Source organism: Acanthopagrus latus, chromosome 7, assembly GCF_904848185.1.
Source record: "Acanthopagrus latus isolate v.2019 chromosome 7, fAcaLat1.1, whole genome shotgun sequence".
In the NCBI taxonomy this organism is placed as follows: domain Eukaryota; kingdom Metazoa; phylum Chordata; class Actinopteri; order Spariformes; family Sparidae; genus Acanthopagrus; species Acanthopagrus latus.
Genome location: NC_051045.1, coordinates 19,236,734 through 19,261,567, shown reverse-complemented (window position 1 = coordinate 19,261,567; position 24,834 = coordinate 19,236,734). Strand labels below are relative to the sequence as shown.

The 24,834-nt window shown below is 43.9% G+C and overlaps 1 protein-coding gene across 8 annotated transcripts in view; it reads right to left on the bottom strand.

Moving 5' to 3' along the window:
* Positions 1-24,834, bottom strand: part of prdm16 (PR domain containing 16) — a 185,290-nt gene that overhangs the window by 74,181 nt on the left and 86,275 nt on the right. For 7 of the 8 annotated variants that reach the window (XM_037103036.1, XM_037103043.1, XM_037103033.1 and 4 more), the window contains exon 3: positions 12,557-12,607. In XM_037103036.1, the coding sequence (XP_036958931.1) occupies positions 12,557-12,607 (51 nt within the window). The remainder of the gene's footprint in view (positions 1-12,556; positions 12,608-24,834) is intronic. The other variant, XM_037103035.1, reaches the window with a different exon arrangement.

Genomic DNA, 24,834 nt, shown 5'->3' with positions numbered 1-24,834 from the left:
ATTTTTCGTTTCAAAAGAACACACACACACACACACACACACACACACACACACACACACGTGTGCATCATCAGACACTAGGCCATGCTCACGGACTGCATATGAGTGCTTAGCCACATGCCTCAGATTACTGTCGCTCCGATTCCCTGAGATTTAGTCATTAATGATAAAATCTATGTCAAAAAAAGAAAGAAAGTGAAATCTCATGGTGAGCATGATTGATGGTTGCTTTAAATGGAAGGGTCCAGGGCCGGCTCTATTGTTTCTCCTGACCAGCCTCGCCACCTACCCCACCGCGTCCACCCCCGCTCCTTCACGTGGATTAGGGCCTGCCGTTTATTTAACAGTTCATTTGAGCGAAGGGGTGACCAAGGTGAAGCTGGTGGGGGTAGAGGGGCGGGGGGGCGACGGGGGTTGGCAGGGTGTCTGCGCTGTGCCGTTGCGGGACGTCCCTTGCGGGACAGTGCCAGGCTGCGCTGTGGGGAGACGAGACAGGGCCTCCCCAGTGGACTAATGCCCTGTAATGAAGATTAAGACTCAGTCAAAGACCATACTGTTCAGCCGAGATCGGAGGGGAGGAGAGAGGGATGGAAGGAGGGGGAGAGGGAAGGAAGTGAGGATAAAGGATAAAGTAGGGATAGAGAGGACAGAAACCCTGGTTTTCAGAATGTGTTTGAGGCTGGATTATCCTAATTTGCAGCAACAGGTACTGATACCGCCGACTATAGAAAAAACAAATTCTGTGACTCATTGTTTGAGGAACCGTATAAGCCAACATTTCTTTATGTTCAAATTCTCTGAAGCAGCAGGGAGACTGTCGTCAACATCACGCTGATTGAATTACAAGCTAGTGATCACCTCTTAAAGCATCACTGCAGCCACAGACCTGCATAGAAAAATTCAGTGAAACAAAAAACTGTTATATGAAACACTGTTCTGCATTCAAGCTGCCACAAAGTGCAAACTAGGGACAAAAAGAAAACATCCATTACAGTAAGATTGGTTGAGTTTATTTTAGCTCTGTTTCAAATGCACATTTTCATGCCCCTTTCCTCCGTCTCGCGTGGGATCATGACAATTATGTAAATCCAGATGTATTGTGAGAATCGAGCCAAGTTAAGAGCAGCCAGAACTGTATTAACAGAAACAGACCAACACAGACTGTAGCAGTTACAGACTGAGACGAAAAAGTCAAACGCACACTGGGATAAAGTGCTGATATATAATTTTTGCTGTTTACCAACACATCTAATAGATATGTAGCTTCATTATCATCCAACATTCCTGTTGAAACTCAATATTCGCTGTGCTGCTAGATGTTCAACTTTCATCGAAACACATTTAGTCACTAAATTAATCCACTGTGCCGGCCGGCCTATCGGCAAGTGATGAGCCTGCATCGCATGTGATTTGTCTAAAATCAAACAAAAGAGATGAAAGTAGGGATAGGAACTGATGAGATTTTAATAATACCAATGCCATTATCCATTCTGCTTATTCTTTATTGATTCTCTTAATAATTCCCGATTATTTTCGGTGTGAAAAAATCGTGCTGAGCTTACCCATATGGCGCTCATGTTAGAACTTCAGGATATTTACCTTCCGTAAAAGACAGTGGGAAGTACCAAGTCCATGTTTCATAAGACATTTCAGCATATTGTTAGTTTGTACACTCTGACTTGAAATTATGATTTTACAGACATTATTACTGGCACTACAATTACACTTTTTTTTGTCTTTTTTTAAGTTAAGCAAAAAATGTGACCATTTCTTCACTTGGTCACTGAGACTGATGGGACGACTTCAAACCGACTCTGTATTCTTGTACTTATCCTTAAAAAAAACAGAGTTGTAGAGTTGGCTGATCATTATCACTTCAAGTTACCACTTCTACATTACACAACATTCGATTCAAGGTAAACCAAATAAAATATTTATTAATTCAGCTTTAAGTAGTGATGAATGGGCTGCTTTTTATTCATTTTAAATAATTCCTTGCATTAGCTGTTATCAGAGCAGCAGCTACTCTTCCCTAAGCTAAAGAGTTGTGTGTGTTCTCTTCAAGAACAACTTAAGGGTCGTGGATCTCACTGTATGAGAAGTCTTGTTTTTCCCTCTGATTTTATTCTGTGCTGTTACAAAAAAATCAATTCATGTGTGATTTTAGTTAAAGTAGCTCCTGGATTTTAAAACTCTCTAGCCGCTGTAGCTGATATAGAAAGCCGTCCATTTTCTGGCCCAACAAACACTAAAACACATTAGCAGAAATACACACACACACACACACACACACACACACACACACACACACACGTGCATTTGTGAGTGTGTGTTTCTGAGGCTCTTCCTTCAAAGTGCGATGACAGTTAACCAGAGCTGCCTCAACACACGGCGCGCTTCACTTACCACTCCATCGCTAAAAGCTCCCCTAAGACCTGTTACGCCCAGACACACTTCCACTGTCTCCCGCCATCCAGTCCCTCCTCTCCTCTCTCCTTTTCTCCTCTTTCTTTCCAGAGCAATTTTTGAATGTTTTGTCTACGTAAAATATTCAAGGGGGCAGAGTGATTGCAGACACAGGGATGGACAGATGGAAAGATGGATGGATGGATGGATGGATGGATGGATGGATGGATAGATGGATGGGTAGGTGGGTGGGTGGAGAAAGGGGGATCTTTTTTCACATGACCTTGTGTTGGCGGGGGCCAGCCTCTCACCCCCACTCTCTGTCTCTCCTCCCCAGACGGACTGTGTCTGTGACTAGCCTGGCAGTTCTTGCCTCTCTTGGGCATTCTGGCATTCCTCCCCGTCGTGCCCCCCCATCCCCCTGCCTCCGGCTGTTTCTTGCCCTCTGAGGGTTTCCATCTTTACCGACGCTCACTCTCTATCCCGCACTCTGTCTTTTGCCCGTCCATCTATGGAGGTTCTGGCGTGTCAGCAGCTCATCGTCTCTTGTGCCGCCTCTGTTTCTCTGGCGGCTTTGGAAATTTCCCCTGTTCTGCTCGATTAATTAAATGTTGGGGAAAACAGCGGCAAAGGCTAAGATGTTGCGTGTAACACGAAGCCATTTTCTTCCCTCAAATGCTAAGGTATTGTGGGAGATATTCTAAACTGATGATCCGGCAATATTGATATAAGATTCTGTACGAGATCTCGTTCGCTGCAGCAGCGGAGGTTGATTTGTTTGTGATACAGTGTGACTGAGAACTTCTCGAACACAAAAGGAAAAAAAACACTCCCCCTTGCGATGCGGAGCCTCAAACGCAGCCAGTCGTTCTCACGCACAGATGAACCTTTATCTCCCTCGTCTGACACGTGAAAATATTTCTGACAAGCAGGACCACACAACTCTCTGTTCTCCGCCTCCCCCCTGGCTCCCAGGTCTCCGTGGCAACGGCATGCGGGTCGTCGTGTTATTATCACCAATGCTTGACCAGCCGGCCCTGCGCATTCACTCTATGTGCTTTAATGGACTCGCTGCTTTCTTGACAGACAGGACAGAGTGCATGTGAGTGTCTTTTGTGTCGCTTTATAAGCCCATGAGCATCAGAACATCATGAATCCTCAGAAGTCTTGACATTTCATACCAACAAGTGGAATGGGATTGTCAAGTTCTGTATTTAATAGGGAGAAATATTGATGCTTTCAAAATGTCCATTCACTCACCAAGACATCAGCACTGGGAATAAGATTAGGAAATAGTATGAGTTAAAGGAAAATTTACACTAGTTTGTGACGTGTAAGTGTTAAAATGAACTTTCAGGCTGCTTTGGATTGTGGTTTATTAATACTACTCGCATTCCCCTCCTCTGCAATGGCTTTGATCGCTGAGTACAAACAAAAAAATGGGGAGCCCAGACATCACCCTCTCTGGGCTGTTTCTGCTGTAAAACACCTCTCCAGTTGCGAAACATTTATAAAACCAAGGTGTTACTTCATCTCAGCCTGTGTTTCACAGGCTACCCACAGGAGCAGAGACAAAAAAAAAGACCCAATATGTCAAAATGTATTCCATTTAAAGTGCTCCAGAGGAGAACTCTTTATTGGAGAGGGTGAAAATTAGGGAGCAGCAGAATGTTCTTATACAGATAGTAAAGAAAAAAAAGAAACAAACGTGTGAAAACGAATGTGTGTGCGTGTATGAATTTGTGTGAGGAAACTCATACGACAGCCCCCGCAACTGTCAAGACCATCGCCCTCCTCCTTTTGTTGGGTGACCCCGGAGAATGTGGTGGGAATGGCCACTGGGAGAGAGATTACGGAGAGAGACAAAGAACGAGAGAGAGGGAATGAGGGAAGGACAGAGAGTGAAAGGCGCAAGAAAAGAAAGAGAGGAAGCGCGAGAGAGCGAGGGAGAGGGAGAGAAAGAGAAACAGAGAGAGAGACAGAGAGAGGGAGGTCAGGGAGCCAGCTGATGTGAAAGTGCCTCCGATCACCTCGTGCTTCTCCTCCGCCCCCTCGTTCTGTCTCTCTCTATCTGTTCCACTCTTTCTTTCCCTCGTTCCCACTTGAATTCCTCTCCCAGCGCTTCACTCCACTGTGACGTCGGCTTTTCGATCGGCGATAACAACAGAGATGCGTCAGTCAGGGCCCACACATGCACACACACTGGACGCACAACACACACACACACACACACAAGTGCCACTGCAAGTTAAAAGTGGCCGCTCACAGTCACACACACATGCATGAACGCAGTGACACACAGCAGTGGCCTTTGAGTGAATGCTCCTCACGAGGCATAATGACAGCATTCTGCAGTAACCATAGCTGGGACAGTTCCCACAGACGAGACAGACAGAGAGAGAGAAAGACCATTTCTCTCTGTCTTCACCTCTCCTCCTACTCCCCACCTCCTCTCCAACAACCCTGACTTTGTCCGGAACATGTGACCTTACAAAGATCAACGCTATTGACTGGCAAAGTCTGGACAGATGAATCTTTTAACGCAATCGGGGATTATGGACACATTAAAGAAATATTCCTCCAAAAAAAACCTTTGAGTACCAAATCTTTTTCACTTGAAAGTTGGCTCCAGAAATTGTGACTTATATTACTAGAAATATCTCCAACCATTCCTTGAGCATAATCTGTCCATGATCAATGATTCATTGTTGAATGGGTTAGGAGGAGGTAACTGCATGACAAAGAAGGTGTGAATTTGAATATGTTGAGTACTTTTAAGGAGGAACCGGATAAATTTTCTTCTTTTAGAGATGGATCTTTGTCACCGGTGATATTGATCCATACGCTGCTGAGGAGCACGCTGCGAACTTTAGTGGCCTCCTTTCAAACTTGCGGTGATTGTTTTAGTAGTCCTTCGGCTGAGCCCAGTCAGAATTTAACAGGATGATGTTAGGAGGTATGCTTTGAAAGATTATCCTGTCTTGGGATCCAAACATTCCACAACATACATGATTTCCACCATGTGAGCTAAATCTCTGCATATTTGTCTGTCTGTCTGCGTCGGACCGCTCCCCGTCCCTCCGTAACCTACCACACAAACACTACATGGAGGCTCAGTGCTGACTGCCTCCGGTTTCAAACCACTTTTTTTTTTCTTCCTTGTCTGACCCAACACAACGCAGGATTTGGCAGTGTATATTTTGAAGGGGGGGGTGGGGATGAAGGTGGTGATGGTGCTGCCAGTGGTGGTGCTTGATGGGATGGGATTGAGGGGGGGCAGGTTACGGAGCCAAATGAAAACATGTCACTCAGGGCCCATTAAAACGTAACCCTGCCTAGCAGAAGAAAGGGACCCATATCATCATTAAGTCATCTCGGGGCAAAGTGAAAACCGCAAATATTATTCCTTCACCCCCCCAACACCACCGCCACGCCCAACACACACACACACACACACACACACACACACACACACACACGGTCTGACACTCCTCCCCTTCTTTTCCTTCAGATGACAGAGAAGACGGGATGATTGGAGCTACGGTGTGTTTGCTCACTGCCTGAGAATGACAAGATGTTTTCTTGGAACTTCCTGATCATGGAACATTTTGGAAGTTTTCCGAGCAGACATGAAGTAATTCATACCAGTAAAGTTGTCTCACTTTGGGTAGACAAACTGGTCCATCTGTATGTATGTATGTATGTATGTATGTATGTATGTATGTATGTATGTATGTATGTATGTATGTATCTATCTATCTATCTATCTATCTATCTATCTATCTATCTATCTATCTATCTAATGTCTGAAGAAGTTTCAGCTGTAAATCACAATATCCCAGAACGCAAGTGATGTCATCAAATTGCTAATTTCATCTGAGAAACAGTTGGAAATCCTCAAGATATTCAATGTACAACAAATTGGCACTCAGCCAAGTGTACACCTCCACCAAGGCCCAACTGTCCCCGTTTTATACACTCAGAGACACCAAGGAGGCTGAGACACTGGAACATCAAAATGATCTGGAGCTGTTATTTGGAGGTAAAGCAAAAAACACAATATTGCTTTAAACAAATCCGTGCTCAACAGAAACTGACATCTGCCTTTGGTTGTTAGAAGGCCATCCCAAAGGTCTGAAGAGCCTCCCATGCTGCACTCTGATGTCAGCTATTACTGCACTGTGCTAAAACCAAAGATGGAGGATTAGTCTACAAAAATAAGCACGGTGTGGTCGAGTGGTTTTGTTTTGTTGTGGAATTCACAGAGATATTTTTGGTCAAATTCAACTTTCTAGACTGTCAGTATAGGCTTTGTGTTTATGTCTGTGTGTGTGTGTGTGTGCGTGTTCAGGCCATTTCCTGCTCTTTTGGCTCATCCCTCCACAGTCAAGTCATGGCCCTGGGGAGCCCACTGCCAAGCCCTGGGCACTCACACCCCCACAAACAGATAAACACCTACACGCACATAGACACACACACACAAACACACACACACACACACACACACACACACACACACACACACACACACACACACACACACACACACACACACACACACGCAGGCACACAGAGTCACCCCGTAACCAGGGGGCATTTGTGACGTTCACTTTATGAAAAATTACTTGCCCCCATGGCACACCAGGGTGGCAGTGATTATAATATCCAGATAATCATTTCAAACAAATTATCATAATTATCAATCAATCATGAGCCTATTTAAGCAGGGGGGAGGGACGGGAGAGCGTGGTGCTGTTGGCAGGGGGTAAACTATGGCCCGGAGCACTGGATCGCTTCTGTGACCCATGAGCCTCCCTCTGTCCACATGATAGCCCTCATACATTTAGGGTCATTTAGATAGCGTATTTAGAGACTCAATTCCCCAGCTTGATGTTGGAAAAAATAATATTCACACACGCGCACACACAACTGCTGCGTGCACACAGAAACGCACACACACACACACACACACGTAGAGTCGCGACAGCTGACCCCCATTTGGTGCCCTAGTCTTTCAACATGGAGTGGGAAAAAATCTACTTATAGGTCAGAGTTCAGATCAACCCCTCTCATTTTCCCATTTACAAATAAAGCTGCATCTAAAAACACACATTTGCTGCACGCTAAAGGAAGAACAACTCGCACTGAAGTTTGACCGAAGGAAGAACATCCCTGTCGTGTACAGAAAGCAAGACATGTAGCGCTATCTGGAAATCAGAAATATGTTCACTCACACAAATAAGAGAGGCAGACTGACACGGACTTAAAGAGGTATTCCGCTGTATTTCCTTTTTTTTTTCACGGTAAATCCCCCGTGAATAGCGGCGTGAATTGATTCAATCTCAGTGGTATTGAGAGGTGAATGAATGGGGATTGGAGAGAGGGAGAGAGAGGGAGAGACAGAGACATTGAGAGAGAGATAGAAAAGGAGAGAGAGATAGATAGTAGCCTTCGGGGGGAGATGATCGTCTTGGGAAAAAAGCAATCAGTGCTCATTGATTTTCTCTGCTGGTTGAATGGAGGGTGTCTATCTGGAAGTCATTATCTGCCATCTGATCTGCTGGAGTGTTTACACACGTCGGGATGGACAGCGGCGCTCCTCTGAAGATGGGGATTAACACACACACACACACACACACACACAACACATGCAACAGAGCACAGACTCCTTCTCTAACCCTGCTCCCTATCTGGTAACCACTTTTAAATCCAAAGATTCCAAAAAAAACCCCACAAGTCCTCCGATACCCCATTAACGTCCACACACACACACACACACACACACACACACACACACACACACACACACACACACACAGACTTAAGTGTATATTTAGGGTGTAGATGAGAATATACGTAAGCAGGGCCTAGACAGCTAAACAGACAGAGAATCCTTTTTTATGTGGCTGGACCAGACCAAATCAAACAATCCTCGATCCTATCGCCAATAGCCACTGATAGTAATCTATAGCTCCAACAACATGCTGTCTGTCAGAGAGAGAGAGGGGGGGGGGGGAGAGAGAGACATTGGGCGAAGTGAGCAGAGAGGGGATTCAGATAACACATCTTTTTTTATTTTCTGTCCGTGGGTGGGATGTGAAGATGCATGTGCGTAAGCCAATATTGCTCGATCCACGTCTGAGCAAGGGCAGGATATGAATCCAAAGCCTTAAACCTCACACACTCACACACATGCACACATAGCTGTAAGCTCTGGGCAGCTTTCAGTAAGTGGGCTTGTGAAGCTACAATAACATCTTTGCTTCCGTTTTATCCCTCGCCTTAACCCGGACTCTACTAGTGCCCCCCGCTCCTCACACTCACTCAGCGGCGTGGAATGAGCCCGTATTGGTGGTCAGTTTGAATGTGCTAACATGAGGAAAGTGTGAACACATGTTAATAGTTTTAATATCACTATAAAGTTATTATAACTGCTTTTATCAGAGAGAATACTGACTCAGAAAATCAGCAGCAGCTGCAACATTGGACACATTATGTATGTGATTCCTTGAACACTATGGCGAAAAGTGCTCGAAAAGTTTTTGCCCCCACATCCTGGTGGACTTACAGAGACACCTTAATCTCTTACTGGATAAGTATCTAAGATTATGAAATTAGGAGCATGGACTTTTTGAGCACTGACTGCACATGTTCTGTTACTGAACACTGCTAAATTCATCAGTCAGTCAGTCAGTCACTTGTTCCTTCCTGTGAAGCTTTTATGTTTTTTACGCCTTGGCCTGGACCTTTGATTTGCAGCCTTTTGTGACTCACTTTTTAACCTTTTTTAAGTTATTATTTCAATATCATTATACAAAACTGTTATAAAATTACTACCCCATTTGATATATTGGTAGTAGCTCCTACTTATACTTGATTTTTTCGGGCAGGTGCTGATACCCATATTAGGGAGTAAAAAAATGTGATGTACTGAGGCATATTTATAAGTAGGATACACGTGCTATTATACAATTATGAACTTCATTGTCAACAACATAAGTGCACTAAAACAGAACTCTTCACTCATAATTTTAACAAACATAAATTACTTCAACCATCTTTTTTTGCAGTGCAATCTCTAAAAATATTTTTTTTTCATATCAACGCGTGTTGGATAACAAATACACCGATATGGTTATATCTGTGACTGGCCGATATCAGCCAACAATAAAGGGCCACCGATATGTCAGCCAGGCTCTAGTAGCTTCTGCCTCTTTCTAATCATAAAGTTTGCTTTTTGCAACTTCACTTAAAAATGAGTATAGAGTTTATATGCACAGAGAGAAACAAAACACAAGTGCTTCGTGTTTTCCAGTGCCTACACTGTACATGTCAGGTCATCCAATAATCAGTGGGTGTGTCCAGCCTATTTCATGCAGCCTTCCTTTTTTAAACTAATCTGCGACTAACAAATGGCAAAATAAAGTTTACAACAACTTTATCAGTTGTTTGCATATAGATATTTCCCTCTATATAAACTATAAAACATATTAACAGAACAACAGATCCGTTTTACTGTTAACGTTAAGCGCAGCAGTAACACACACACACACACACACACACACACCTTTCAGCAGTGAACTAGTTTATTCACAAGCTACAACTCAATTAACATTCTGCCTTAATCAAGCATAGCGATGGTAATGACACAGTGGAGGCAGGAGAAGTCAATGTTTACGTGCCTGTGTGTTTATGTGTGTGCCCATGCCCTGTGCTTGTGCGTGCGTGTGTGTGTGTGACTGCCCGATGTGGATGAATGAGTCATGTCATAAGGAATGGCTCATGCATAATTTCATTCATATTCATAACAGGCATGTGGTCTGCCACCACCCGATGAGGGCCCACCGCAACTCACACTCTGCATAATGAGATGTGGCCTGTGTGTGTGTTTGTTCGCGCACGCTTGTGTGTGTGTGTGTGTGTGTATTTTATGTACTGTAGGTAAGTGCACTGTATATCTGGGTTCTGTCATCTGTGTGAATGTGTGTATTACAACTTCTACAACGCTTCTGTTGGTGATGTGTGTCTGCGCGTTTTTTCTGCACTTGCGAGTGTGAAAATGTGTGCGCATGCATGAGCGAGTGCACAGACCACTCTCATATGGGAGGTGGTTAGGTAGTTTATAAAACCGTGTACGTTTTTCCACATTGTACGAACATGTGGGGAACAGGGACCAGCCCAAACCACCTGCGGTCAACTCTTAAAATAAGCTCATTGACTAATGTAGGATCTCAAATCAACCGAGCAGTCGGTGATTTGCATGCCTGCCTGTTTATAAACGGTACGGCAATGAGACCCTTGACCTGAAATGCAAATGAGGAAATTTAAGTGATTTTGTTTTTCTAAGGACCAAATTGGCCATAATTGTAAATTACGCCAAAAGAGATTTGAGGTGAAATACGTCTTGCAAAGGTTGAAGTGTCTCTGCACACACACTCTCTCTCCACACACACACACACACACACACACACACACACACACACACACACACTGACTTTATTAAGAGGAGCTTAACAACACATTGAAAGTTACCATTAGTTCGGCTCCTGATGTTTTGGACGTCCTGTCATGTCAGATAAGAAGCTCAAAGGAGACAAAATCCAAATCTCAGTTTTATTTTCTTTGCTTGCTAAAGTATAAACGTGACATAATTAATATGTTTTGCTCCATTTGTCGACCACCATTAACCAAAGTGCCCATGAGAAATGTAAAGAAATGTTTGCATTCAAAACTCCTTTTTCTACCATCTTATACTGATATTTATTGTACTACAAGCTCAGCCAATCAATTCTGAAGTTGAAAAAAGAGAAGAACAGTCTATTTTTCAAGACAGTGCCAATAATGGTGTTTGGTTTGCTCTAAAACTCAAATCAGACAAAAAACAAACAAAAAACAAACAAAAAAAAACCCCACATAATTTACGACAGTCCCATTTTCAGCCATTGATTTAGGTTTCAACAGCCCTGCCATTGACTTGAGTCGGAGCTACGCCTGCGCGGCTTCGGTCATTTTCACAAAGAGTGCCCACTCTGCTGTAGCCATTGTTCTTTCATGGACCATTAGATGGACATGAACTCTCTCGCTGTCCTGTCTTGACCTGGCGACACTGGCCGTAAAAACAAACTGCCCAGCCTCCTCAATAAATTTATCACCTCATAAAGTGGTCAGTGACTGGTCAATGGGACGTATCGGCCACAGCGAGTGTGTGTGTGTGTGTGTGTGTGTGTGTAAAGAGAGTGAAGAGAGGGTTACCTAGAGTGCTGATCATATGAAGTTCACGCACTCGGCAGTGAATCTAGTGTTAAAAACTGATTTATTTGTTCAAGCCTTTAGTCTTTGATCTTCATCCCTCGTATGTCTTGTAGAAAGCTCAGCAAACTTTATACTCATAAGAATATTCAGTTATATTAATGAAGACACTTAATTGCATTAATCAAAGCATGCTTTTTATGTGTGTTGCACAACAAGCATCTGGTTCATTTAGTTACTGTGTATTCATGTGCTGCCAGAAAATTCACGTAAACGACTTGGAAAGTCAGAGAACATTTTGGTAAACGTGTTGCTGAGTTGATGCATAAGATGCTGACACATGGCGGATGAAAACAAACTCTGGGCTGATGTTAAGAAACTTTTAACATATTCATGTATTGTGCAGTCTTTTCTCCTTTGGGCTTCCTTGTCACTCCAACACTGGAGACAGCTGTGATGTTTAAATGCACACGAACACACCAAAGTCGGAAGAACAACTTCTTAACTTGGCAAAAGGGGCCATCGATAACATTTGATAATCCTGTATTTACACACATGAAAAAATGTATATAAAACCACCAACATGTACACACACACACACACACACACACACACACACACACACACACACACACACACACACACACACACACAGAGCCACACATAACAAAACAATCACAAAAATGATTAGAACTACAACCTATTAAACATTTGAAGTGAGTTTGGTTTAAAGCCAAAATCTCAGTCCACCATGAAACATTTGTATAATTGTGCTATTAACTTTACTCTCACAATGACTTTGATACTTATGATGTGGAGGTAAACTCAGCAGGATAGTTGTCATGCAGGGCAAAGGGACGGAGACTCAGGTCGTAAAATCATACAGATATAACAAGCCTACCTTTTTGATGCAGCTGTCAGGGGAGGCGTCTTCATGGTCATTCATCATCTGCTGAGAGAAACAAAAAAATATGTATTTGCAAAGTGCTTTGTGGTACCAAAATCCACACCGGAATCCAAATATCTGTTTATTAAAGCATTAATAGTGAATACGGCCATGGGTTGCGACCGTAGCTGCTTGATGACACGAGCACAGGGTGTTCACAGTTCATCGCACAGACCCTCTGGGCTACAAATGTGACCGGAGGGATATCATAATGGTCGGAGAGGTCACAAAAACACACACACACACACGGAGGCAAACATAACACAACACACACACACCCACTCTGATGAATGAATGCCCCACAGATTTGACGTTAATTCTCCGCTTCAGCGTTGCAGGAAATTTTGCTGAGACTGTGTTTGTGTGTCTGCGTGTGTGTGTGTGTATGTGTGTGTGTGTGTGTGTATAATTAAGCCTTCGAGCAATATTTACTGGGGGCAGATGGGTGGTAGAATGCTCCCAGTGTCTGCCAGAGGAAATGAAGGAAGTTGGGGAATGATGAAGAGATGGGGCTGCTCTGCTGCGACGAGGGTGCATTTCACATATAATGGCAACCCAGAGTCTCTCCCTGTCTTTCTCTCCCTCTCTGAAGCCCATTGATGGCGGGCGAGCATCAAAGACGAGATGCAGACTGTTTTCAGAGCCGTTTTAGGCGGGGTTGGGGAGATCAGCGTGGCACTTTGCTGAGCTGAAGTGAAATTAGGCCCATAAAACTTCCTCAAGCACAGACACACAGCGTATCTGAGCCTCCCTTTTCCTGCGCCCTATCCTCCCCATCTGCCCTTTAACAGTAGCTGTGTTGTTTGGGTGTTGTGACAAGACTGGCTGCCTTTATATTAGAGCTGACATATTAAAGTTTGTATTTCCTAAACCGGTGTGGCCCACCGCGATTGGGAGAGAGACATTTATCTGCTGTGGAATCTGCCGCGGAAAACTGTGGAGCTTTTCTTTGAGTTCTGGCGCACAGCAGCTTCTTTTATGCGCCTTCCTATACAAGGCCCCGATTCACAGGAAGTGATGATGAATTGTGCCTATGAGCTTATGGACGTGGGCACTCATACGCACCTCAAGATAAAGGTCCATAAGTTTGTCTGTAAGGCTATTAATTCTCCAGTAAAGGGAAACCAAGTAGCACATAGAAGCTCGCTCTTAATTCCTCTTACTCCCCTCTCGCTAAACAGTGAGCCAGATGGGCCATATGTGCACCCATGTGCCGTACGCCGTGGTTTCCTACATTAAGCTGTCAGGGGATCTGTTTCTCAGCCTCACCAAATGGGAGCAATTATGCCACAGATACTTATGACAGTGTTCTCAGCCTACTTACACATCATCTAACCCTTTACAGAAGCATCCCGTTTCTGAAATCAGTTCCAAACAACGCAACGGTAAACATGTCATCCCCCCGGGAGCTGCAGTCTCCCCCTCACGGCCGATGCAATTTGTCACATCGTTTGGACCTGTAACTGTGAGGGATGCAAGTAACGATTGTTTTCATTGATGATTAATCAATCATTTATTTCCTCTACCAATTGATTAGTTGTAATCTATAAAATGTCAGAAAATGTCAATCAGGGTTTTAGCTGTAGATGACGTCTTGAGCGTCTTGGTTTTTTTTCCACAACCCAAAGGTTTACCCAAAGTTTACTGTCACAGAGAAGAAAGACACCAGGAAATATGCACATTTAAGAAGCTGGAATGAGGAATGGGCTGATGGAAAGGGGTTTAAAGAGACAGGAGAAAACTGATGCGTTTTTCGAGCAATAAAGCAAGTTCTGAACCTGAAAATGAGCATAATACGTCTGAATTAAGTAAACCAATTAGTCTGTCATCAAAATTCCTGGCGATTAATTTAAAAGTTGACAGCTAATCGATGAACTGTTGCAGCTATAGTCCCTATTTTGTAGATGTGCAAAACAAATCATAAAAGTTTCATTAAAAACTGATGTGTGGCCATGATGAATGAACGGATGTGCTCACAAAGCAAAGGAGTCTGGTTTATCGCTTTCCTTCAGTAAAGAGGGAACAAGAGTTATTACAACAGTCGATACGAATGATGTAAGGTGTGCTGGATTCTTTGATTTCTTTGCAGATTAGGTTTGAAATTGTTATTTAGTTGTGGCATAGAGATTCGTGTATCCGTAGATAAGATCTCTGGCCTCTATGCAGCTCTCTAAAGACGGTGTGTATGTTCATGTATTGTGTTTCAGATGTGCTTTTGCTCTTTGGGAAGAATAGCCACGGGTGCACACACGCTGGTGTGCGGCAACAAAAGAGAACGGTTATAAAATGCTCGTGTAGCCCAAGTAAAACAAAAATTTATTTCTCTCTGTTTTTGACTAACTTATAAATTGTTTTTTTTTCAGTGTACCCCTGTGTGTGGGGTAAAGTAGGAGAACTGTTTTGTGGACAGATCAATTAGGATTAATGGGTCTGCTCTGTAAGTAAAAAAAACAACAAAAAAAAACAGCAAAAAAACATGCATGTGAACTTTAAACATGGCGATAGAGTAGATAAAGAAAGAGAGAGTGAGAGGGAGAGAGAGAAAGAGTGAGTAACTGAGAGAGAGAGGACTTCCCCTTTCTTGTAATGCACAGGACCAGCTGCAACAGTTTACAAAACCAACAGCTTGGCTGGCCCGTCTAAAATGCTACCAGGCGTTCAACAACTATAGGGCAATTTCTGGACTTTCCCCCTGCTCTGTTCAGCTGCATGCCAAGTGTAAATATGTGTGTGTATCAAATTGTGCAAGAGTAACCTAAAACTGTAGAAGACATGCAAGCAGACATGAGTGGTTTTTACTGATGCCTTAATGTCTTTCAGCTTCAGGTGGGGGGTCGAGCCGCTGTGGGCCTTCTACCGTCCAAACCTCAAGTCTTCGGGTCCAGAAACACTGAGCTGACTGTCAGGAAAATGCTAATTATAAACCTTCCTGGCTTTGAATTCTATGTAATTCTAATCTAAATTGTTTGTCTGTTGAAAATAGTTAGCCAGTGAGGGTTCTGTTGTTGTTGTCTTTTTAAAGCAACATTTAAAGATCGGTGGTAAACAGGGTTTCCAGTGGTGAAAAGCAAAGGCTTGTGCAATGATGATAATAACTGTAACACAAAGGCAGGTGGAGTTGCTCTTTCAACACTGGTATACCGCGCACGCACGCATGCACACGTGCACGAAACACACACACGCACACACGCACACACACACACCAGACAGACAGAAAAGCATAGAGAATAGCCTTGCAGCAGGACCTGCCAAGCAAATAAATAAGCTATTAATTAGGGAAGGAAAATGTGATTGGCCACCGACTGGCCGTGCTATGATTTATTGCACGTGTCACCGTCATCTCAAAGTGACTTTTACTCTGGGTTGGTGAGACAGGTCCAAATAGAGACTGGCCTATGTTGGGGAGGGATAGGTTTTCCACTACACACAGTGAGAGGTAAAATTGTCCATTTGTTCTGTATCTAGCCTGCTGAACGCTGACATGTCAATATGTCTTATGGAAAAGAGAAAACACTGAAGCGAGGGTAATTAGAAAGTGTGTGTAAGTGTGTGTCTGGGCACACAAACTTCTCTCTCTGGCCCATATGACCTCAAACATAAACAAATCCAGTCGTGGCTTGATGAAAGTGCAGCCACCTGCAGAATCCTTCCACCGAGAGCTGTCCAGACCCTCATTAGGGGTATGCGTAAAAAGTGTATGTGTGTGTGTGTGTCTCTCACCATGTCTGCGCTGTGTGCTTTCACACTAGGCGAGAGAGGGAAAGCCCCGCCATTATTAGTGTTTCATAGCGCAGCTTTTGTTATTGGACAGAGTCAGGAGTTTTTCAACAACACGTTAGCACCATGCGTACTGACATGCCACGATGACCAAGCGGACAAAAAGAAAACACGACGTGGGGAGAGACACTCAGTGAGTTGACTGCCTCATTGTTTTTACAAGACCTGTCACAGCCTAAAACACATGACGGAGCGAAATCCCGCTCAGTTTATTTCCAGAACTCATTTAACGTGAAAAAACAGCAGAAATGCCCCGAGGGGGGTTTCCGTATAGAGCCCATAAAGCATATGTGGTTTTTCACGTACAGCTCAAAGTCAAACCTAGAGAGAACGACCCATACAGTGATATTCTCGTCATGAAATTCACCAGTGAGAAGGCTGAGTGAGTAGCCATAGCAACTACAGGACCTCACAAAGCTTGCTCATCATCATCCTCAAGAGAAGAAGAGGGCCCCACTTGGAGGTTTTGCGTCGTAGGAAAATGTTAGCGTTCTGTTGCCAAAAACAATTCTCCTCAACTCTGGATAATATGAGGCAATACAGCAACACGGCCCAATGGATGGCTGCGGATGTCACAAAGCCGCAAGTTTCCAAAAAGAACCAGCAGCAAACAAACCTCAGGGCTTTTTGAACCGGGGCCCTGACTGACAACCCATTGGCTGCAAGAGCCACACCAAGAAAGCCACAAATTGAAAGTTTTGCTACGCATTTATTGGGAACTTTTGCAGCTTCTTGGCACGTTGACAGGGCTTCACTGTGGTGGCGATGCCTCGGACGGGTTATTGATCTTTTTGACGTAAAGCCGGGAGAGGAAGCAGTCTTTCACTGTGGGTCGTGTTGAATAATAAACTGCAGAGAAAGTGTATTTGCGTCAAGCGGGAAAAAGAGAAAAATGAAAGGCGAGACTGTTTCTCATTGCTGGAGCCGTTCAAATCGGAGCTAACTATCATGTCAAACATGATCTCAACAAATGGATCTGACTCCTGTGACTCCCAGATACTTGCAAATCTGATCGGAACACTTTAAAATCAATGCAACGACATGACTGCCCCCAAAAAAGGAAGAAAAAGAAGTGGGGATATCAAGTCTCCAGTGTTTATTTCTCTGGGGTCTGGTGCTATCATTTCAACTCTGTGATAAAGAACCTTTACACGTTCCTGCCAGAGTCTGCCAGATTGTTTGACTAAGGATACGCGTCTGATTCGGTCTGCTTCTTAGCATCAGGTCAAGACGGTGCCTGGTTGTGGTTCCAAGACCTTTCTCTTGCATGTCCTTTAAAAGGGTGTAAAATGGGGCTATTTCGGGACTTCCCAGAGATAGGGGCCTTGACAGCTGACCCAAAACAAGACCAGAGCTACGACTTCTTAAAAACATGCCTCAACAATGAGGTTGCTCGCAGGGCTTAAGTAGGGAGGTGGGGAGACTATGGCAGGAGAGGAGGAAACGGGGTCGAAATTTGCACTGTTAAATACCAGGAAGTTGGGCGTCCATCAGATAGAATATATTTATGATGACTTTAATAAGCGGAAGACTTGAGGTGCTTTGGCCAAGACAAACATAAAGGGGAGTGCTGGGACTAAACTTTCCCTCTCTTTCTCTGTCTTAGCTGATAAAGAAGGTAATTATGAATGTAATCACTGTTCGGTCCCTTATCTCCACTTTGCTGTGAAGCTTAATGTGAGAAAATTATACAGCTCATTGGCAAAAGCAAAAGAAACTGATGCCAAAGGAATGCATGTGATGCCATTAGAAAGAGGAAAGGTAGCCTGACACTTATCACACCAGGTTAAAGCTAACACTGTTACCCAACCCTACATCCAGATGGGTCTACGCAGGGTGCGGCCTGTGACGGAACTAAGAACTGTTGGTGAGATAGAGCTTAGTGCACAAAGGTTAGATTTGGAAGGCAAACACTCAGAACTATTGTGCGTCTCTGGAAAGTCACGGCCACTTGTCAAATACAAACGGCTGGTATTTACAGAACGAGCAATGACCCTGTGTGTCCTAAGAGTCTTTGTGTGATTTATGAAGAAAATGCCATAGTGAAATATCCTGGCAGGGTTGATGTTGACCTCAGACAGGCTTGTCTCATCATTTCAATGTCTTTTATGATTCACTGGTCTTGCATAGACATGCGTGGCCTAGGTGCCGCACAACACACACTGGGTACAAACGAGGGATTCAAACGTTTGTATTCATACACCCTGACAGTTGTAGCGTTTGATGTCTTTTCTCTGTAAGAAGGTGATGTCTCAGGGCGACGTTTGAACTTAGTCAGCAAACAAACCTTGGAGCTGAAGCACACTTTCATGAAAAAGAGAGTGAGAGGAATGCGAAGGGAGGCGGAAGAGAGCAGGATTCTGCAAATTTATTAAAAAGGGTCATATTTTCATGGCAGCCATGTACAACCATTCATCACCTGACGTCCAAGGCCCCTTATCCTTTTAAGGCCGTTGACTCTGAACTTGATATCGACAGAACCATACAGATAAATTATCTGCCTGGCCTCCGCTTTATTGATAAGTCATTTGGGCAGATGATCAGTAATAATCATAAGTGAATAAGGGTGCGCCAATAGATCTTCTGCCACCAGATGCTGTGACAGCCACGGGGTTGAGGCCCAATAAATAACCCTACCTTTTGGCCTAAGAGGATTGCCTACACAGCATCGGCAGCTGCTGTGGCATGCCTTTCAGATAATGATATATCACGTCCTCCCTCTTCATTTTGATAAAGGTTGCAGTTTATCGATACGTGGCAGCAGGAAGAAAAATAATATTGCCTTATTTCTAATGATCTCCTCTTCTTCCCATGACATGTATTGCCTCTCAGCAAGCAAGGGGGTTATGGGAATAAGATTTAGGGTCTTGACTTGAGGGCATATAGATCGAATCAAAGGTCATGCCACGGATACTTTTCATTTCACAGACCTCAGCTGAACGAGATGCCTACGCAGCCTATGCATATATGAATGTTTACATTTATGCGCTACATAAATCTGACACTGGCTTTTCAGCTCAGCAATGTCATATGTTTCATATCTCCATTTCCCCTTGCAAACTGAATTTGTGTATTTAGAAACATACTCCAGACCACACTGTCTGTTCCTCTGTCAAGTGCCAATATGAATCCCTAATTCAAACCAGGAATTCCTTTAGGTAGGTAGAAAAGGACGCGGAAACACGGAGAAGGGGATCTCTCATCACGCCGGGGGCTTTTCTGGACGGCAGCCACTGAGATATTGTCACGTGACGACGGATAACTGGCGAGTAAATTGCATATCGTTTATCGGGGTCCGACTAAATATTTATACCGTTTGCATATTTCAACATAAACAGAGGGGTTTTAGTAGCTTTTCATTTCTACTCTCTCTCTTTCTCCTTCTCTCTCTGTTACTTCAAATATATGCGCAGGAAGCTCAAGCTGGCTCAAAGTGGCTAGACATAGACGAAAATGAGGAGGAAAAAAAGGACATTCAGAGAACACAAGTTTTAGAGAGTACAATTGTTTTAGATCTGTACTTGTGTGTAGTAGCCGGTCAGGCATCCTCCCCTGCAAATCCATCCTGCAGCTTTTCTGCATGTTTGGACCACATGTACAAACACGCACAAACACACACACATACACACATTCACACACACATCCACATATACATACACACACACACACACACACACACACACACACAGACCATGGGCACGGGCCCAAGCATAGAAATGAAAAGTCTCTAGTGACTTGGAGGCTAAGTGCATGTATATATGGGTCGGTGCCTAGGACAAGCAAGGGCTTTCTTCAGGGCTCCGAGGGTTAACACTGAGGTCAAGCCCTACACACGATGAACATGATGATGATGATGATGATGATGATGATGATGATGCTTGAGAAGGTCAAAGCCACGCCAAGTGACTCTCTGATGAGATTGCTTCAGCAGATAAATAAACAAGGCCTGGCCGTGGATTTCCTGCTCAGGCGTATGTGTGTTCCTGTTTGTATGCAGCGGGGTGCTCCAGATAGTTTGAGCCGATGCGCCAAACAGACAAATTGTATATATACGAGAACCATTACATGATAACAGTAGTAACAGGTCTTCAGGTCAATTATCAAACACTACCCGCAAGTTCTCTGTCTCCTGCATGCTTCGAGTATCGACATACTTAGCTCTTTGGCCTGTCTTCACTCTCTCAATGGTCTTTTTGTGCGGATGTGTTTCCAGGGAAGACGCAAAGCTTAGATGTTAGGTCATCAGTAGGACAGAGGTGAATGGTGTGGCGTGTGCTGAGGAACGAGTAAACAGATCCTAGTTTTCATAAGACACTCTTTGTTAAACAGGTAGCCAGTGATTATAGTAGCTTTTTATTGCACCAATACACTTAAACACACACTTTTTTTTTTCAATATATATATGATTAACCACAACAAACAGAAAGCTGCATCTGTTCGTCTGTCCTACTGAAACTGGTCCACCAGAAGAAATAAAGACTGTTTCTGTATCAAATGATTGATTCTACAAAGCCATCATCAAACTCAAATCAAAACTTTTTGTGATGTTTTAATTCAAACGCAATTACCGCTGACTGAAGCACGTACGCGATATAAATACCAACAATAATAACGGCAGCTTAATAGTTCTAATAGCTGCCATTAACATGTGTATTATTTTGAGTTTGATGAGGAGATAAAACACAAAAAGCATTTGTGTATAACAAATGGACTGTAACGAGTGCACTGTTTATCCTTTGGATTTCTTTCGGTGGCCAATCAGATTATTTACACGGTGGAAACATATAAAAGCGAGAGCAGTTCAAGGCAGCTGCTACTGCCAAGAGATACCGTCTGGAGATAATGGCTACAAATGGTTTCTTTGACTATGGTGGCCAGTGAGGAACATATTTTGCACGGGGGTTACACAAAGAAAAAAGAAAAATACAAACTTCATTGCCAAATGCATATAATGGCCCCTAAATCATGATGACTTGCTATTTTCAAATTCTGTTCTTCCACCAGTCGTTAAGTACATGAACGATTAAATACATTCCAAATAATGGCATAAAAGTCTCCACAGTCTTTTAGGCTATAACAGCTGAATAATGAACAATACAATCACAGCTATCTTTAGATAATTTTGACCATTGTCACGCTCAACAATCCACATGAAAAGGACCATAAAGAACTGAGAAAATACATCAACTGGAAACACCAAGGTTACACTGAGAGATGGTAGATCGAACCCATTGTGCAAATGGGTCATCCACCGTTCTGCGCTCATTGATTCGCTCAGTTTAACATTTGTTGCTGCACAGCAGCCTCTTTGGGGCTCTCGTGCTCTGTGTCCAGTCTTTTCTTTCTCTCCAGCCCTCCCTCTGTCTCTCTGAGCACACATCATATTTATCCTCACTCTCAAGAGATAGCAACATTTATCACCACGCGAGCTGTCTCCAAGTCCACAGGATCAACCCATCACCCCCACAATAAATGTCAAGCTGTCATGATTTATGCAGCTAATGAAATTGATTAGATGGCTACAGAACATTGTAATCGCATGATTCACTATTGTCCTGTTTACTCCACTTGCTTGAAAGACGTGTGTGTGTGAGTGTGTGGCTGGGATGGAACCGGCAGCGGCAGGGAAAAACTGGTTTTGAGACATCTTGTCAGCCACCACCAGTTAAATTTTTGAAGCCACGGTCTTTATGATTTGGCCTTGAGGACTCTTCGTAAGAAGATATAATTGAGTGGAGATAATGTAGCAGTCCCACTCCCTTGTACAAAGGCCATTGTCTGATGTTTTTGCCATCAGAACCCAAGATGAGTTGAAGTGTTACTGACAGTGATAATTTCAGGGATGGTCACAGACTTCAAAAGACTGCGCGGTTATGATGTTGCAAAAGCGATGATACGATGCTGCTGGTTGTTCTGGGTCACTGAATGGAAAGACTGTGCATAAGAGTGGACTTTGTGGTGCGAGACAGTGCCAAGTAGAATTTTAATATCTGACAGACACCTCATGTCAATACAAAGTTCAATCTCTCTTATGACATATGAACGGTCACATCAAAACCAAAGATCGCAGTTTTAGGCACTCCATCACAGAAACATCACACACTTCATACTTCTATCAAACATGAATGTAACACCCCCAATATGTGGGTGAATGTGAATATCAGCCCAGCTGACCTTCGGGCTCATCACAAATGGGTTTATTAGCTGGGCCATATAAGGTGAAGGCCCTTTACAACCCTATTAGTGAAACAGAGACTATCTCTGTCACTGAGATTGATGTTCCCCGGCTTATCGAGCGCTTCCGTTATCAGCAGAAACCTTCAGCAAGGGATACTAAGTCCCATTTGCGCACCTCAGACTTGAGACTCATCAAACTTGCAGCCCGTTATCATCGGCATCATCAACGGTTAAACCTCTTATCATTTTTATCTTCACTGGTGTCAGTTTTATTTATTTAATGTAGAGCTATCATCATCATCCCGCCTGTTAGAATGACAAAGGTACGATATGATACAGATAGGATGCTCCGTCGTGGTCTCTGAACCCTGGTTTATAGCTGTCTGTCTGGCCAGTCCACGGGATGATGACGGATGACTTTATTGGGGGAGTTGCATGGTCACAACTTGCAGCCGGGACTTTCCATTAGTCATCTAACTAGAGCAATCAGCATGGAAAATGTTTGTGAACACCCTCCTGACCCTTTTTTGTTGTTTTTGTATCTGCGGAGCCAGAACGTAAGCTATTCTTCGCCCACGCCTTCGTCTGTGTCAAAAAAAAGGACCAAACAAATCGATTTTGGAGCGTTTAATTTCTTCTCATTTTTTTGGCCCCTGCAGTTTTTAACAGATGACTTGGGGAGAGAGTTATTGGACAAAGGAGGAGGGAAGGTGAGGGGCGAGCTTGGTGAGAGGAAACTTATCTGTCCTTGGGCTGTGGGACAGAACACAGTGCCGGCTTTATTCAGCGTCTCAGCCCCGTCGTTAAGGAACGATGACACACTCCTCCAGGCCCGCATTAATCTTTAACAGTGTGATTTCTAAAATAACACCAGTGTTTTCCCTACGGCACGTGGGGAGAGAGAAGGCCCCGTTTCAGTGCTGCTGAGCTCAGTCGGGTTTTGTTTTTTCTTTCTCTCTCCCCACACTGTTAACATCGGCAAGCGTAGGGGAACGGTGGGGAAAGAGTTAGAAAACCCAGGAGTTTGAACAGCGAGGAAAGAGGAGACACTGGGAGCACAGAGCAGAGCTGGAGTGGATTCGGTGCAACGTCACCAGATGTTAAAAGCCCTTGACCTCACTTACTCACCCTGACAGTGGCAGCTCCAGTGGCTCCCTCGCGCCACACATTACTGTTGTTAACAGTGTTATCACAGGGCTGCCCTGGGCAAGATAAAGACTGTGGCCGCTGATTGGTCTTAAGTGAATGAGGGACTGGCTGCAGACATATAGACGGAGAGGGGAGTGTCAGTCAGCCTGCCTCTGGTTAATGACAGTGGAGAGATAGAAGCTGAAACAACAACATTTTGTGGGGAGCTGTGTGTGTTTAACAGCAGGCTGGGAAAGAAATAGGACAGTGCCACTAATGTTGTTTGGGTTTTGGGAGCCAGACAGGAATCTCTCTTTCTCCCTCCCTATCAGGGCCGAGGGAGGTAGCTTTGGCCGCTTGCGAGTGACCATTACACAGCACGATAGCGCCGCAGTTTTGAGGTTTACCATCGGGACAAGCGGGGGGCCTCGTAAGGCACAGAGAAAAAGATGGAAGATCCAGTGAGCTGATTCTGACAGATAACCGCGTCCAAAAACCGCTGGATTAAGAAGCCAACGGATTCTTGCAAACATCTTGTCTCACAAAAATCGCATCTCACTCCCTTTATTTCTCTCTCCTTCTCACCCCGCTGTGTAGATTCAGTATATCTTGTTTCACAGCGTTTTGTTTTTTTTAAATTCGGTAGATGTTACAGTGATAGGAGCCCTCTCTTTTACAGACTTTTTTTTTTTTTAGGCTGTTAAGCTGTCGGATAGGCTTATCCTCTCTGTAGCTTCCAATAACTTCCATGTGCATTTCATTTCTCATCTCCTCCCTCCTTCCTCTGTCTCCTTTCCGCTGAGTGCTCCACACAGTGTACAGAAGGTCGGGCCAAGGCTAACATGTATCTATAATGTGTTCGTCTCAGGCAGCCCCCTGAGGAGTGGAGCGCTGCTTCGGCTCCTTGGCACAGTGGACAATGTGGGTGTTGTGTGGAGGAGCTGGCTGGCTGTACACTCACAGACGAGTCAATCTGGGGCCACTGCTGAACTGCTGCCTGTCCTGCCGCTCTAGTGCCTCAATAAGACCCCTCTTCACTGATTTTTTTTTTTTTTTTTTAATTATGCTTCCTTTATTTGTTTTGCATTAATTTATTTTTGTTTTTTTGAATGACTCAACTTTTTCTTCTACTCCCCATGCTGCATTTGATC